The 17,200-nt window shown below is 39.0% G+C and overlaps 1 protein-coding gene across 1 annotated transcript; it reads left to right on the forward strand.

The window, feature by feature from the left end:
* Positions 1-6,926: 6,926 nt before the first annotated feature.
* Positions 6,927-16,625, forward strand: LOC118796266 (tumor necrosis factor receptor superfamily member 11B-like). The gene is made up of 5 exons (XM_036555069.1): positions 6,927-6,988; positions 10,210-10,579; positions 12,765-12,980; positions 13,916-14,143; positions 16,234-16,625. Exons 1-5 carry the CDS (start codon positions 6,956-6,958, stop codon positions 16,623-16,625), a joined length of 1,239 nt encoding a protein of 412 aa, XP_036410962.1. The 5' UTR covers positions 6,927-6,955.
* The last annotated feature ends 575 nt before the right edge of the window (positions 16,626-17,200 follow it).

Consider the following 17,200-nt stretch of genomic DNA (forward strand, 5'->3'; position numbering starts at 1 on the left):
GTCCACCAGATGGCCTCACCAAAGTTCGAGTTGAACTGTGTCAAAATAACAATCCAGTCTAATAGCACCCAACATATCATATGCTTATGAGATCACAAAACAGTTATATCCTGGCTTGGATATATTTTAGTAAGGTCAGCTTGCATTCCCTCCTACATCTGTGGCCTTGAAAACTACCCAGCTTTTAATGGTTACATAGTGGTTTACGTTCACCTGGAACATACTGTATTTTCTCATTGTTGCTTTGAATTGGGCTCAAGAAGATTTTCTACCAACATGCTTTTAGGTTATTCTGTGTTCATAATTGTCAGATCAAAGAATGTCTGGCATGTTTAAAATACTTTGACTTATTTATTCCTTAGTTATTTTCAGCTTATTAGCATTTAATTGTGGGGAAATGTGATGATCTTTAAATAATCATTTGTAACAAAATCTGTCAAATCATTACAAATCATTTTATTGGCAGCACATTACCATGGCTCAACTCCCTTTACATGGGAGATACAGTAGACCATTGTGGTGTTATTTCTCACTTCATCTGAGCTGAGATATCAGAAGTGAGCTTTTTTAGCATTGTTAATCAGCAAACAGATTTACAGAGAGGAGCTGTGGTATGTATAATTGAATGTGTGGATATTCAGCAAAACATTTTGTGGCCTCATCCTAGCTGGTCAGAGAGCTGCAAGTAATCAGGCCGCTCAGCTGAGTCCTGAGTAAAGCCCTGCAACCCGACCTGAACTTGGGGGGATCTCGTGAAACATGTTGAGTGTAGGCTGATCTGGGCCTATAGCATTAGGGTTCAGCTTGGGTTGGGCTCAGCTTTCTGGATGTCAAGTGTTGAATGTGCTGCTATCTAAAATCTTGGCTAAAATCACATTTTGAACGAATGACGTAAAAAGACAACCAAACATTTTCACTTGAATTAAGGAATGATTTATTTACTTACTTATTTAGGCAGGGAGAACTTTCTGCCATCTCTAGGCCACTGGGCAATTTACCTGTTCCTGTGGAGGGAAATAGCGACCAGCTGGGACCAATTGATCACAAATCAGATCCAGCATAAATAGGTCTCTGGCTGCACTTGTAGGAAAGGAAGGGGAGAGGAGAGGAGAGGAGAGGAGAGGAGAGGAGGGGAGGGGAGGGGAGGGGAGGGGAGGGGAGAGGAGAGGAGAGGAGAGGAGAGGAGAGGAGAGGAGAGGCAAAGCAAAGAGGACCGTGGTTTATGGTGAACATGTGGAATACCTGTGAAGTTATTGACAAGCCAAGTTAAGTATAGGATTTTCTGAGTCAGTAGCTTCCCTGAAATTTATGTTTTCTTTAAAGTCTGTGATACAATTATTTACTTTTGGATTTGGACTTTTATACTTTTTTCTGTTTTCTGTTTTCACTGTCTCAATGATTGCACTACTTGGCTTAACACATCCATCCACAACCTGGGTTGTGTTCCAATGTGTATACTGGAGTCAAGCTATCTTGTTAAAAACAGATACTTTCGGGTTCCTTCAATGCTTTGATGAGCTCCAAATAGCCATGAATTGACAACCATTCCCTGACTCAAATAAATGGCCTTGAAAACTGAACTTGTGGTGTGTGAATCATGAGAATCCCAAAGATGTTTGGACCCGTTTTGTTTGATCTTGGACCAGCTTGTGTAGCTTTAGGCAGCAGCTACAGTCTGCAAAATCATACCTGTGTATTTAGATTAAAAAATTATGGTTCTGGGCGCTTTGGGAACTCCCAATAAATAAAGGAAATAAATAATGAAATGTCAGATGCTTGGAAAGGGATGACTAAAGTTTCACTTTTACTTTTCAACAGGGCGTTGACAGGATGTTTGGGCTATTACTTGTTTTAACCCTCTACAATGAGACTTTTGTGAGGCACACACAGCTCTTTACTACATAAGAAATATAGCACATGTAAAATACAATGCTATAATGTAAGCCAAAAAGCCAAGCTGTTCTCAGTGGCAGAATGCAAAATAATCAAATAAACATGAGAATGTGACTGTTACATATACACTTTAGTAAAAGAAAGTTCAGTATTCTACATTTTGTGATTATATTCACTCATTATATTGGTTTCCTGCTCCCACTTTGATTGTTGATGCTGTGTGAAAACTTGCTTATATGAAGAAATGCTTCGCTCAACATCAAGAGAAATGACAACAAATGGCACCTATTGATTAGTCATTTGTGATAGTTTTTCAAAAAACAGTAAACAGTTTTTCAAATTTATCCCAGAGTTCATACAAAGATATTCCAAAATTTGTTTATAGTTGTAAATCCTGACAGTCTCATGAAATTATTGAGCTGTTTTATAAATTTGGCAATAAGTTTCAAGGATGTCATTGTAAGCCTTGATTAGGTAGCCTGATAGCCTGAAATCATAGTCATATTTTTAAAATGAAATTCTGAAATGAATCTGTGTGCTTGAATCACCGACTTTCCTGCTTCATTGATATTTTAAATGCAGTTGCAAACCAGATGTATTTATAATTATTCAAAGCATGAAAGCAGCATGAACATGAACTGGTGAACTAAATGGGGCCTTGTAGCATTATTAATAAACTTCAGAATTCTGCCAAACAGGTCTGATGATATGCCAGGAAATACATCACATACTGCATGCTGAAATCATTTTGTCCATATTTATGGTCTGCAAGCCTTTTGTACAAAAGTCATTTTTCTCCCGATTACCATGAATTGCTTGTTTGCTTTGTCTAAACCATCATGCCCGGCAGCTTCAACTTAGACATATGCAATCTGTAATGTAGTTTTTGCAGAAGGATATCTCTAAAGTCAGTCATATTCCAGTGATATTTTATAGTAAATTTGATAGAAAATAGTTTGTTGTAATTGATAATAGTAATAGCTGAAATGTAATGTTGTATATATGCTTAGCAGGAGCAGTTGGTGAGGTTTATATGGTATATTGAAGTACAGAAGTACAGAAGTATCCCTCTGTATCCCTCTGTTAAATAAAATATAGTATATGCATATAATATAATATAAACAACTGAACACCTGTTTTCAGTTAGCATTCTAATTATAGGAGTAGTTCATGTAGACATTAATTCTTCTTAAATGACACATGCACTAATTTAAATCATGCCTTATCACTCTCTTTCATGGAATATAATTACTGCAAACATTTCTGCTAATAATTCATATCCTGAGTTCTAGGAAAAACACAAACATGTGGTTGCTTTGGAGATTTTGTGATCACATATCATTTCCTATTGTAATGTCATATGACTTACTGCTTTCCTTGGAAATTTTAGAGGTTAATTAAGAAGCACTTTTCAAGGTATTTTTCATGGACTTGCTCATTACCGGTTGTTCATGTCTTATGTACCAAAAGCTTGAGAGAAATGACTGGTGAAAACAACAAACCAAAATAAGAAAACCAAGGAAGATTGCAAGATTCCTATGTGTAGGATATGCAAAGGTCACACTAGCTGTTACAACCCTTTCCATCCAACAGAGGTTCAGTCATCCACAAAAACTGTGAGGCTGGTCCACTATGTCCAGGTGTCTCTCTCATTAATTGTACTGTTATTAAATGTGATGCTGTTAGTGAGTGATGTAGCACTTGGAGTTTGAATTGGTTTTCATTTCCAAGTTACCGGAAAATCATGATCTTCACTGAACAGATTGTAGATTGAGTATTTTTTTTTTTCAATAACATTTTAAAAAGGAGTATGTTTTTAATATTGTCTGGCTGCTAGGTAGCAAGATCATGACATTTTAATCTAACACAAAACACAGACCCCAGTAACCTAACACCTGCGAGCCAAGTCATGTGTTAAACGCAATATAGTGAATTTGCTTAAGAGACAATGTGTTGCTCATGGCCCAGAGCCATCAGTGGGTAAATATTCCTGTTCATTTATGTATAGATCTGTTATGCCAATAGCTCGACAATTTGGCTGCTTGTCTGCACCTTGACCGTTTCACCACAAACAGAGACTCAGACTGATCAAGAGCATAATAAACCTTGTGTTGTATGCAAATTAGCAGGTGCGTGTGCATCTGGCTCATTTTATTACCCTGCTGTTCAAAACAGTCTCACTTTCAATATCTTCACTTGTTTTGAACGATACAATTCGTCAGAAGAAAAGGGTACTTTATTCTTCATTTGGGTCGTATGACAGCTTTGGTCCCTTTGACAGTTATATCCTGATACTTATTACCATTCCCAGATTTTGTTCCACAATTCTCTACCTTCTCTCATCACATTTCTACTGTTCCCTGTGTCCTTCCCACAGGATAATGGTGGCCCCAAACCAGCATTAACTGGGCTCCATTATAATTATTACAACTGAAAAAAAATCAATAAAAACAAAGGATGTTGTTCTTTCATACTTTTTTATTATTCTATCTATTGTTGATCTCCTGGCTTTTCCCATGTTTCCTTATGAAACCACTATCTTCAGAATAATCTGTGCTCTAAAGAATAAACCTGTGCTCTAAAGTGCCTGGCAGGAAGTGAAATATTTGCTGGAGGGGCATCATTCTACAGTGCTGTGCAAAGGTTTTTGCCCCCTTACTGATTTTTTACCTTTTTGCACCTTTGTCCCACTTAACCTTCTCAGATCATCAAACAAATTAAAACATTACACAAAGATAACCCAAGTATTAAAAAAATGCAGTTGTCCTGTTGTGATTTTATTTGTTAAGTGAAAAATCCTATCCAAACCTACATGATCCTCTGTGAAAAAGTAATTGCCCCCTTGTTAAAAGGTGAGGTAATTGTGATAAATCCTATTATTGGGGAATGCTGAGTTCAATTTCATGGCCACACCTAGGCCTGATTGCTGCCAGACATTTCCAATCAGGAGACCACTAACATAAAACCTGTCTGACAAGGTGAGGTAGGCCATACTGAACACACATCATCATGCCGCGTTCCAGTGAGCTTCAAGAGCAAACAAGAAAGAAGATTATAGAGATGTCTCGGTCTGGGAAAGGATACAAAGCCATTGGTAAATGTTTGGGACTCCAGCGGAGCACTGTGAGAGCTATTATCCATAAATGGAGAAGGCATGGCACAGTGGTGACCCTTCCCAGGAGTGGCCGACCTAGCAAAATTACTCCAAGAGCACGGCGCAGACTAGCTGCAGAAGTCCAAAAGGATCCAAGAACCACGTCTAAACAACTGCAAGACTCACTTGCCACAGTTAATGTCAATGTTCATGACTCCACCATCAGAAAGACACTAGGCAAAAATGGCATCCATGGAAGAGTTCCGAGGCGAAAGCCACTGTTGACCAAAAAGAATATCAAGGCCCGACTCACTTTTGCCAAGAAGCATCTTGATCATCCCCAAAGCTTTTGGGAAAATGTCCTCTGGACTGACAAAACTAAAGTTGAACTTTTTGGGAGAAATGCATCCCGTTACATCTGGCGCAAAAAGAACACTGCATTTGATAAAAAGAACATTGTGCCAACAGTGAAATATGGTGGTGGAAGTGTGATGATCTGGGCTTTCTTTGATGCTTCAGGACCTGGGTGACTTGCCATTATCGATGGAACCATGAATTCTGCTCATTACCAAGAAATCCTGCCAAAGAATGTTCGGCCATCAGTTTGAGACCTCAAGCTAAAGCGCACCTGGGTTCTGCAGCAAGACAATGATCCGAAGCACACCAGCAAGTCCACTTCTGAATGGCTAAAAAAGAACAAAATGAGGGTTTTGGAGTGGCCTAGTCAAAGTCCCGACCTGAACCCTTTTGAGATGCTGTGGCATGACCTTAAAAAGGCTGTTCATGCCCGAAAAACATCCAATCTGGTTGATCTTAAACAATTTTGCACAGAAGAGTGGGCCAAAATCCCATCACAGCGATGTGAAAGACTCATCACCTCTTATCGCAAACGCTTGACTGCAGTTATTGCTGCAAAAGGCGGTTCAACCAGCTATTAGGTTTAGGGGGGCAATTACTTATTCACATGGGCCTATGTAGGTTCAGATGTTTTTTTTTCCCTTAATAAATGACATTGGCACTGAACTGCATTTTGTGTTTACTTGTGTTTTATCTTTGTATAATATTCAGGTTTGCTTGATCTGAAATGGATGAGCGTGACAAACGTGCAAGAAATGTCAGAAATTGGTCAGGGGGCAAATACTTTTGCACAGCACTGTAGGTCAGAGACACTTTACTATAATTCTAAAATGTGGAAAATAGAAGAATAACTGGTACTGTATGTCTCTGTGGTACTGACAGCAGTGATAGGAACTGATTCACTAACCTCCACATCTGCAGCATCATTCCTGCCTCAGCCTACAAAAATCTCCTGGTCCACAGGACTGTGACAGCTTTTGTGTCTGACAAAAATTGACTACACTTACCTATACTACTGTCTCAGCTGTCCTTAATATCAGTACAAGGCCTCAATATCTCTGCCTTACCAGGTTACAGAAGAACACAAATAGTACACAACACACAAACTCACGTTGATTGTATTCATCAACATTCAGAAAAGTGTTTCTCAGTAACATTTATAGGTAAAACACCAGCATGTTTTGTACACCCTGATGAAGACTTCATTTTTTTTTAAATGATGGAGAATGTGAGCTACACGCATGTAAGGAAATAAATAAGTACCACACTACACAAGCTTGCATCTTAACGATCCAAGCTGGAATTTATGTGCATTTACATTTATGTAATTTAAAACAACTGTGTGCTTCACATGCTTCACAATTTTGCCCTAGTGGACGCAATGATGCTGTATTACTATAGTATATAAATCAACCATTGAGACATCAGACCATAAGCTAAGATAACACCTGAACCAGCTAGCAAACCGTCAAAGAGAGAAAAAAGCTACAGCTGGAAATGCCATTTTTGGGCTGGGCAAAGTAGCTTCCCTTTTCCCTAACTGTAAGTTTAGAATGGAAACGAACGTGCTCAAACGGTCTTGACTTAATGTGACGACTGGATGTTCGTAATATGAGACCACGGTCAACAATGAAATTATACGTGGTGAGTAAAATTTGGCGAATTAAGATACCACTGGGTATCAGCAGGGACAGATTTTCTTTTATTCTGTCAAAATTCATTGATCGCATCATTCATTACATGCATGAAATAATCAGGTCGCGTTTTCTGTGTCATAAAACGACCGTACAGATAGTGTGGCTATAGCCTACGCTTCATTTGAAGTAGACATAATTTTAAGTCCGCTATATTCTGTTCCTATTGTATATTTCTTGAAAAACACATCCCATAACTGATATCTATTCATTTTTGTCGTAAGCAAAAATGATTTATCGCTACATTACGTGCGTTATCGTCAGTGACTGAAATGTATAATAAAATAATTTTGACTAACTTTAAAATAACTAAAACATGGTTTTGTCTGTTTAGTTTAGTCTTTACGATATGTGCATTTTATTTGAGGTAACGTATACGTTGCAATTCTTTAGTAAACCTGTGTGCCTGCATTCGTGCGTGCGCGATGGAGGGACGAGGGGTGTTCACTGTAAAATGGACTTGTTTACTGCTGAAACAAAGAGAAATGTTTTGGTCTCACTCCCATTCCATTGCAAATAGAGAAGTTATGTAAATGCCATAATGAAGCGTAATCCGTAATCGAGGAGATTATTTCACCCGTTGCACCACTTGCAAGGCACGTCTTGCCTGAAGAATATTCGAATGTACAGTAGTGAATTACTTACTTAAGGCGAGTTTACAGTTCACTCTGGAAGACGTTCAGCTGGAACAGCCTGAATTCTTTGACATATTTTCATTCATCTTTTCGTTCCCATACCACACCAAAATGAATAGGATCAAAGAGTGTGGAAACCATACTAAAATGAATAATACTGAAGCTAATAAGCATGTATAATTATCACATAGGCATTTGTGTTGTATATGAAACATAAAAAGTGACAAGCTTTGGATCAATCCGTCAAAGATGACCAAAGTTTGATGAAAAGGCGTTACAATGATCGACTGGGTCAGCGACTGTCTGCCTCCATCCGTTGTGTCGTTCGTTCTCCATGCAGTCATTCAACACGTCAAAACAAGTAGTTAGCCTGATGTTTTGCATGCTGTGTCTTTGTTGTAATTTGCATGTTAACTGTGAGTCTTATTGTATTATTGAACATACATTTTAATGTGCGCATTTTATTTCACGACGTTTTTAGAGTTAAACTTTTAGTTTCTTATACAGTACATGTAACTTTTCTGCATTATTATTATTATTATTATTATTATTATTGTTGTTGTTTTTCATGTTTTTCCTGTTGTATAGGAACTTGTTCCAGTTTTTAAAGTGGTTGGAGATTGGAAATCATAACTGTGTATAACCAACATTGCTTTTGAAAACTCATATGTTCATATGAACAAGATGATATGAAAACAAGGACAATAGTATAACTTCCTCAATTACTTTAAATTACTTGCCCTGAGGGGTAGACAAGGACTGGTGTTCTTTTGTTGTAATACTGTACACTGAACATATTCCTCTCCAAAAACGTCAGCTAAAGGTACTGCCATGAATTATCTCTTTGAATAAAAAGAGGAACTTTGCCCTCCGTAGGTGTGCATGCATCAACTATTTCAATGGCTGAAATGAATTCACTGTTAGCAAGGAAACACATAATTATCGGATGGGTCACAGATACCAGAGCATCAACATTTCATTACAACATATAATTCATTTGACAAGAATCTGATCTAATGCCTTACCTCAATTTATGTATGATCCAAAAAAGTATGTCTTGAAGATATAACTGAGCATGTAATGAGTAAACAATATTAATAAAATAAATCCCTGTCAGCACACTACTGGAGGATTCATATGGAAACCAATTAAAATTATGAACCAATTTGGGAAATCCATGACAACATAATTTTGTAGCATAGAAAAGTAAGTACACAGGCGCTTCATGATTTTATACCTACTCGTAATGTCACTTTTGGGCTGTCCTTTTCACAATCCAGTCTCGATGGCCAGATGTGTAAAAAAATCACAGTCTGTAATTGGATCCTTTGCCTTTGTGTAGTGCCATTGTTAATAGCACATTGATAGGAAGCAATGAAGATTTTGCAATGTTGTTGAGGGATCTGTAATACTGTTTAAAAGTAGGTCTAAATACCTTGCTTCTCTGTAATGTCTAAACATACCACTAGTTGTATGCACTGCCACTGTTTTGATATTGACCTTTGGCACACAATTCAGCCATTGCTCACCCAGGTTTCATATGCTAAGAGGTACATCTGGATTGGTGAAAACCTGAAAACTTGGCAACGCGGTATATGGAAATGAAATTCTATTGTGCCAAGTCTGACTTAATGTCGGTGTATTGTGATATAGTTTGTTTTTGTTTCTTCCAGTTTTGACATTTAAAAATATTAAGAATTACAGTATTGGATCCTGAATTTTGCTGCTTTGATTTATTCACCTATGACATAATAACATTGGTAAATTGAAGGTTGAAGGCTGAAACCCTAGACTCAAAACCAACATTCATAACCCACAAGCATGAGGGAAAAGTAATTGTGCGGAATTTCAAATAATTTGGTTTTAAGATATTTTACTATTTATCTGAACTGCCCTATCAGAGAATCTGGAAATATTGTAGAATACCGCTTTCTGTTCGTCATGGAGAAACAAGATGTCAGAATGTATTACTCTTACTGGATGACAAAAAATTGATGTGAAAGAAGCAGTCTATGTCATCTGCAGGCTATATCAGTTATCTTTGTGAGTTTTAGAGTCCCTACCTGAGTTTGCAGTTTCAGTCATTGTACAAAAGCAAAGTACCACTAAATTGTTGGAAGTATAAAGTTAATCTGTATTTTGCTTTATTTCCTTCCCTACTACCTAACTTGTCTATGTATGCTGTTCCTCTTGGCAGATGTTGGTTTTATTGGTAAGATTTCCCTACCAGAATGTGCTACTTAGTGCTGTAAAGAAATGGATATGTCTGTCCTGGTGCTTCAATACAGAGTGTATACAGCCCAGAACTGCAACTCGTGTGTCTTGCTGATTTGATGGAGAGCAGAAATGATACCAATGCCCATCTAGAAACGGTTATGGACTTGTGTTTTCCATGGAGAGAGGGACGTAACAGATTATAACAAGTTATTTTTGACACAGGGGTCTCTGAGTTGAGGAGCAACACTGTGTTGTCTTCCTGGCAATGTAAAATCAGCGTAAAAAAAAGGCCCGATGTTTTGCTTCACTCCCTCCACAGGTGCTCTCCATCTCCTTCAGCTGGGCATTCTGCCAGATAACCCCTCCCACATACCAGCACCGCGACCCCGTGACCTCTGAGGTGTACCTGTGCAAGCAGTGCCCGCCCGGCACGGCGGTCCGGCGGCATTGCGATGCCAACACCCCCACGGCGTGCGTCCCCTGCCCCGAGGGATACTTCTCTGAGCAGTGGCACTGGGGCCAGGCCTGCCAGCGCTGCACCTCGGTCTGCAAAGAGGGGCAGCTGGTCCGGTGGGGATGCAACGGAACCCACGACCAGCTGTGCGAGTGCGTCCAAGGGTACCACCTGGAGGTGGAGTTCTGCGTCAGGCACAGCACCTGCCCGCCTGGCTGGGGAGCGACCGTTCTGGGTGTGTGTTTTCTCAATCCCTGCCCCCTGACACCTGCTACTTGTAGTATTTGCTGTTTATTTTACATGTAGTACTGCGATGTGTACTTGCTGTTTATTTTATGTGTAGTACTGCGATGTGTCTCAGATTCTGTGATCTAGTGACTGATGTGTGGTAGTATACTTGGCTTTCCTTGTCCAGTCAGGTTGCACAAGTTAACTTAGGGTAGGGCTTGAACAGTCTGCCAACTGGCACCTGGAACAAAAGATTTAAGATTCAAGTCCCCTTCCAATTAATGCCTCAAATTATTATTACGACCTGAGTTGGAATTAAGACCAGACACCCATGGCACACTTCTGGAGAACTTATGGCAGCTGACCTTTGGATCATCATAGTGCAAGAGGACTCACATTGATGCTGTAGCAGCATGGTAGCGCTTATGCATTTCTTGTTAGGTTTTTTTAATGGGCTCTATAATAGGCCTTAATAAACCAAGCTCAGTACTACATAAGCCACTCCAAATGGCAGCAGTCAGCTTCTTTGCAGGATGTACTATGACCATCCAAATCAGGTAAATGGGCGGTTAGAATAACATTGTGGACTGTAATCATGAAGGGAGCCTTCAGGCTTGTCAGCATACTCAAAGCTGCATGTGGTTTGAACATATCCAGTGTGCCCGCCTTTTACTCCAGACTTTGATTCATGTCTGAATCCTGTGTTTACATGTGATATTTCCTCCAGTCCAGACTGATGAGGGCACAGGAATGGCTACTAATGCCAAACCTCATTGAAATACCTCAGTACTGGGGAGGGTGTGCTAGATTTCTGAGAGTGTGCAATGCAAAATTTTATTTAAATTTACATTTATCAGACACTTTTATCCAAAGTGACTTACATAGGTTACAGTTCTTTACAATGTTATCCATTTATACAGCTGGATATTTACTGAGGCAATTGTGGGTTAAGTACCTTGCCCAAGGGTACAGCAGCAGTGTCCCAGCAGGGATCGAACCAGCAACCTTTCGATTACGAGTCCTGCTCCTTAACCACTATGCTACACTGCCGCCATTGAATAAAATGAAGTGGCAAATAACACATTTAGCATTCTTACACACAAAGAGTTGCATTTTAGAAATATCCCTGATTGACTTTACATTCGTGTTTTGAGTCTGAAAAATACCATATGTTTATTCAGTTTGTGTATTCAGGTAGTGTCACTCAGATTGTTTAGAGATGTTACCATGGATTCATATCCCATGAAGCAGGTCCATCAAGAATTTTATCAATTTGTCAAATGAGAGTATGTTATGAGAGTTTGAGTGGAGTGTCTAAATTGCACTGAACATGCAGTGACTGACAAGAATGTGGTATTCAATTTACAATTCAACAGCAACAGAATCCAGCCTAAGATGTTTCTACTGAAATGAAATATTGTTTTAAGAGGTAAATGAAGTAATTCAGTTTAATATTCTGTTAATTCCCAGTTTTAACAAAAAAAGATGCCATTCAGGTAAGATGTAAGCAAAATCCTCAGAAAATAGGCAAAAAAGTTCTAAAATTATCTCTGTGGCTCAGACAAGTTGTGGGCTGAGTGTGAGAAATTACTAAAATGTTAGAAATAGCTGAACTCAATAAAACCAAGCTCTTTCACTTCATAGTATTTTCATCAGTTTGAGATGCAGATATTGCAGTACGTGGTATTACAATGGAAGTCAGTGATATTATTTGGCTTTGTTTTATTTTCCAAAACAGAAGTTAAGTTAGAAGGCCTTAATTATTTAGTTAATTGTTTTGATTATATTAAAAATGTGTTCCAAGTGTCTGTTAAATGAGTGGACATCACACTATCTGAAATAACATTCTGTGATACTTCTCAACAAAAGATATCAGTAACCTCCCTATCAGGTCCATAAAACAATAAATAGAAAAAAGGTTTGTGTTTGATGCTATAAATCTGAATTCCACTGTTTTGTATTGGTATAGTTGACAGATGTTGGTATACAGTGGCTGGCACCACGAATCCTCTATCTGTGTAAAATTTTGCCATCCAGTAAAAACATTTCATTTCATCCGAAGGAGCACCAGTTGGGTGGCAGAAAGGAAAAGGTGTAAATTATGAATACATTAAAATAACTCTGAGTTTGACCCCTGATCCAGCTTTTATGTTTTTTCATAGTTTCTGTCATTTTTTTCCCCTCTGGTCCAGGTTCATCATTGAGTGACACAGTGTGTGGAAAGTGTCCAAAAGGCTTCTTCTCAAGCAGTTTTTCAGCGACAGAGCCCTGTTTCCCACACAGAAACTGCAGTGAGCTGGGAAAGAAGACTTTCCATCCTGGGACAGCCAATCAAAACAGTGTGTGTGAGGGTGAGGACAGGGGCCCCACCCTTGAGTGTTTTCAGCAGCACCTGCAATGTCAGACAGGTAACTATGTCTGTCAGGGATATTTCTATGTCTGTCAGGGATATTTCTATGTCTGTCAGGTGCTGCCGATCACCACAGTCTGATGCTTTTCCTTTCCACTCACACAAATCTAAGTGCATTTAAACATGGTCATGCTAGAAACACTGCTTCCACTCACAGGAGGGTTTATGTAAGGGATGATGTGAGTAAACTGTGGTATCTCCCACATATAAAACATTATTTAAGGCTCCTTAGTGAAGCTCAGGCTGAACCATACAGCTTGGAGTTTGAAACTGGCTGCATTTTACAAGAATTACCAAGAGCCCACAACAGCAGAGGAAATTTGCTTCTTTCTGCTGGGGATATGTGTGAGTAGGTTGGCCAGTGTCTCCTTTTTACCCCACTCTTAGCACGCTGCAACTTGTTAGAGTTATTCTGAGAGCATCAGGGGGAGTCTCTTGGTGTACTATGGCACTTGTGTTGACAATAGATTCGCTGTGTGTGTGTGTATTGGAGGACCACCTTGCCCCATGCTCCTGTGCAGGTTCACACATTATTTTTGCAGTTGGGCATGGCAGCCGCTAAATTTGGATAAAATAAAGCCAACATGTGCATAACAAAGAACTTAGTAAATATTGAATCTGTCCAGCCAGACTGAGTCACTGTTCACAGTTTGAGAGAAAACAGTGTCTCACTTTTCCATTTTTTGGGAACTTATGAAATAAATCACCATGATCCCCTACAGGAAATGAAATGTGGATGATGAGCTGTCCTCAGTGATGTTACCACTTAAGCGACTGAGAACAGTGGCTGGATTTTAAACCAGTGAAAATGACAGGCCCCTGTATGTTCTGAATAACACACTTGCAACGCCGCTCTCTTTGCAATCATGAACGTTGATGAGGCCTTGCCTGTTTCAACACAGGGAAAGCTAACCTGTCCTTTTCTCACTATAGATATCATGCTGTGTGAAGAAGTCATCTTGCAGTTCCTGGCTTCAATTCACTTTCTGTCCACACTGCCCCTGGACACTGTGACGGACAGTTTGCCAGGCAGGAAGGTGGACAGGAGCAGTGTGGAACAAATTAAGAAAGAATGCAGCCCCAAGCAGCAGGTTCTGCAGCTGTTCAGGCTGTGGAGACAGCAGAACAGGGACCGAGAGAGGCTCTTTGGGATCATCCAAGGTCAGACACAGAAATTTTCTGAATATATGTGGTTATTTCTTAATTTATGATTACCATTAAGTCACATGAGAGCTATCTTTTTACTCTTACTTTACGCGTTCCCTCCACAAAACAAAACAACACATTATGTCAAAAGGAACAATGTACAGCCAACATCTGACCCAACGGCTAGCTGGCCACATACCGAGTGTCTGTGCGCCTAACTGTGCACCATGCTGTTCTCACTGTCTCTCTCCAGTGCTATGACATTTCCTTGTCATCCCAGCTCAAAATTTCCTAGAGCACAAATTCACTTGTATTTTTTGTAAAGATCAGGTGGTGTTAAAATGTCATTTTAACTAAATTATATTAGATGGGAAATTTCCCAAGCAGACATAGATATTGAGCTGAGTCACTGTGCTCTCTCATTGGCTCCTGATTCTCACCCATTATTATCTTCTTTTATCTCTTTTCATCTCTCATTATTATACTTTCTGAACTTTTTGGGTATAGAGTTAAAGTTGATAATTTAGATTATCTTAGATTATTTTAGAAGCAGTCAATTTACATAAACTATGAAAAAGTTCCTCTCTATATGTACATCTGCAGCAAAGAGCTGGACAGCTCACACAGTTACTTCACTGACAATAATTTAAACACATGCCAAACCAAGCTGTTTCTTGGCTAACAACTCACTTTCTGACCTCTAAAAGTGACACATTGAATTTGAAATACGGTTTACTGCTTACTTCATAAAAGAAAATTTATGTGTGAATTTATGGGTGAAATGTTCAGTGAAGCGTAAAAGCGTACAAATGCAGAAATGTGTGCACGCCTTTGCTTATCCTGATTTTCGACGTGTGAAGCTTCTTGATGAAAGCTTCATCCTTGGACAGAACACTAGACTACACAGCTATTATCCAGACCATTCTCTTTTAAAGTCAGTTAGCTGTGCCTTGAACACACACATTGTGCTTTGATCTGTTTGAATGTTTGTTTATTTATTTATATGACTAAAACACAGTACCATTAATATTAAAATGAACTGTTTCTACTTTCCCATTACACTCTCAAAGTGTCTTTTAAAGAACCTCATAAATCACTTTGGGTACGATACTGTTGTCTGCCACGTAAGAAGAAAACAACTGTAAACGTATTCACCTTAATAGTATTCCCAATTATCAAGTGCCAAACTGTGTCCTGTGTTGGTATAGTCCATGATTACCTCATTAACCAGCTGATGTCAAATTTCAATTACATCTTACTTAATAAGTGCTTATGGTGGTGAAATATTTGCTGTAAACAAGTGATATGTCCTGCATTACACAGTTGCAATTGTAAAATGGATACTGAGACCCAGAAGGGATTCCTTGGAACAGTTCTACTGAGGAAATATGAGGTGTTTTTTTTGGTCTGTAACTTTATTATATCCAAATATGTCTGCCAGGCTGCTAAGCTTTTCATAGTTCCCATGAACTTCAGCGAGGGTAGCGATAACAATTGATATTGAATTGTGCATTCACCAGAAATTCATTCATCTTTCTGCTGTAGTGTTCCATTCAGGGCAAGTGCAGTTTTGCTTTCTTTATTTAAAGGAAACCTGTGCCATGATTTGCATTTATTCACACCATTTACATTTCAGTTAAGTTCATTCAACTAGTCATGTATCTTTATGGCAAAATGTGTCGAGGACATTACTTTTAAACCATGGGACTGAGTAGTCATATATTTAAGGGGGTTTTGTTTGTTGTACCATGTTACAGTTACAGTAGTAAACATTCAAAATCAAATAAAACACTGAATTGACAAGTCAAGTGAAAAAATTCTTAGCCATCAGCAAACGTGTTTTAACAGCACAGGCTATATTACTCAGTGCAAGTAAACATGGCCCTCTCAATTTCACTTGCAGGTGTTCATCTGAGGTATGAGTTATGTATAACTACAATACATGTAAAAGGTGCTGGCAAATTAGAATATTGGCCACTAAGTGATGGAAGAGGCTTGAGAAAAGGAAAAAACAAGATGCTGTGTGACAGGTAGTGTGCAGATACTATGTGATTAACAGCAGGTGGTGCCTTTGTGACTAGCCCCTTGGTGCGTCCACCCGACAGGTGTGAACCATTGTTCGAGGATGGTGTCCAGATGTGTTGGCCTCAAGAACCTCACCCTAAGCCACCTGAAGGTGGTGATGGAAGGCCTGCCAGGGCTCAAGGTAAGGGAGGAGGATATCCAGGAGGTGATGGACTCCTGTCAGCCCCGGCAGTACCTCCTCAAGCTGCTGCAGCTGTGGAAGATCCATAATGGGGAACGGGACCTGGCCAAGGGACTGTCACACAGCCTGCGAGAGCTCCGTGCCAAAGGCATCTCACATCAGCTCCTCAGAGTCATTAGGAGCCTCAGCAGGCTGTTCAGTACCTCTTCCATACACAAGCTCTATAAGAAAATGTTACTAAATCTCTTTCTGGACGGTACATGCTTTACATCAGAATCATACGATGACTAGACTCAGCTTGAGTGAAAAAAAAAACAGTCATACTGTAAATGGAACTGTTTACAATCTCCAAAAACCTTGAATGAACTGTGTGTGTGTGTGTGTGCTTTTTTACATGGTATATAGACAAAGAGATCTTTTCTCTCTCTGTAAGAAGTTAGGATGTTGCCATATATGGTCATTTCCTTCATGTAGAGTTATGTGTAATTTCAATTTGTATTGTAATTTGTAAATATATATATATATTTTTTTTACAAATGACTTGTCTTATTATTTTATAGGAATCCTATAGAAGCTTTGTAATAATGTTGATTAATATTCATAATGTGTGATTTGTGTTATTATTCACAAGATGTGATTTGTGTTAATTATCATTATACACATACTGCAAAATGCCTGACTGAGTCAGTTATGTAGTATATGTCAGTGTTGAAGCAATTGCTATACAGTGTGTGGTGTTTATTGACTGAATTCATTGTATCACTACTCAGCTCAGACTGTGTTTTGCAGTCTAAAAAAGACTTACAAATGAAATTTACAAGAGGCATTAGAAGCTGCAAATTACTTTTTGTACTTTGTGTAAATTT

The sequence above is a fragment of the Megalops cyprinoides genome, chromosome 21 (assembly GCF_013368585.1).
Source record: "Megalops cyprinoides isolate fMegCyp1 chromosome 21, fMegCyp1.pri, whole genome shotgun sequence".
Taxonomy (NCBI): Eukaryota; Metazoa; Chordata; class Actinopteri; order Elopiformes; family Megalopidae; genus Megalops; species Megalops cyprinoides.

Excerpts from the sequence above, each read along its gene's own strand:
- LOC118796266 (XM_036555069.1), top strand. The coding sequence starts at position 6,956 with ATGAGACCACGGTCAACAATGAAATTATACGTG. Across the intron at positions 6,989-10,209 it reads CAACAATGAAATTATACGTG|GTGCTCTCCATCTCCTTCAG; the intron begins GTGAGTAAAATT and ends CTCCCTCCACAG. Across the intron at positions 14,144-16,233 it reads GCTCTTTGGGATCATCCAAG|GTGTGAACCATTGTTCGAGG; the intron begins GTCAGACACAGA and ends TCCACCCGACAG.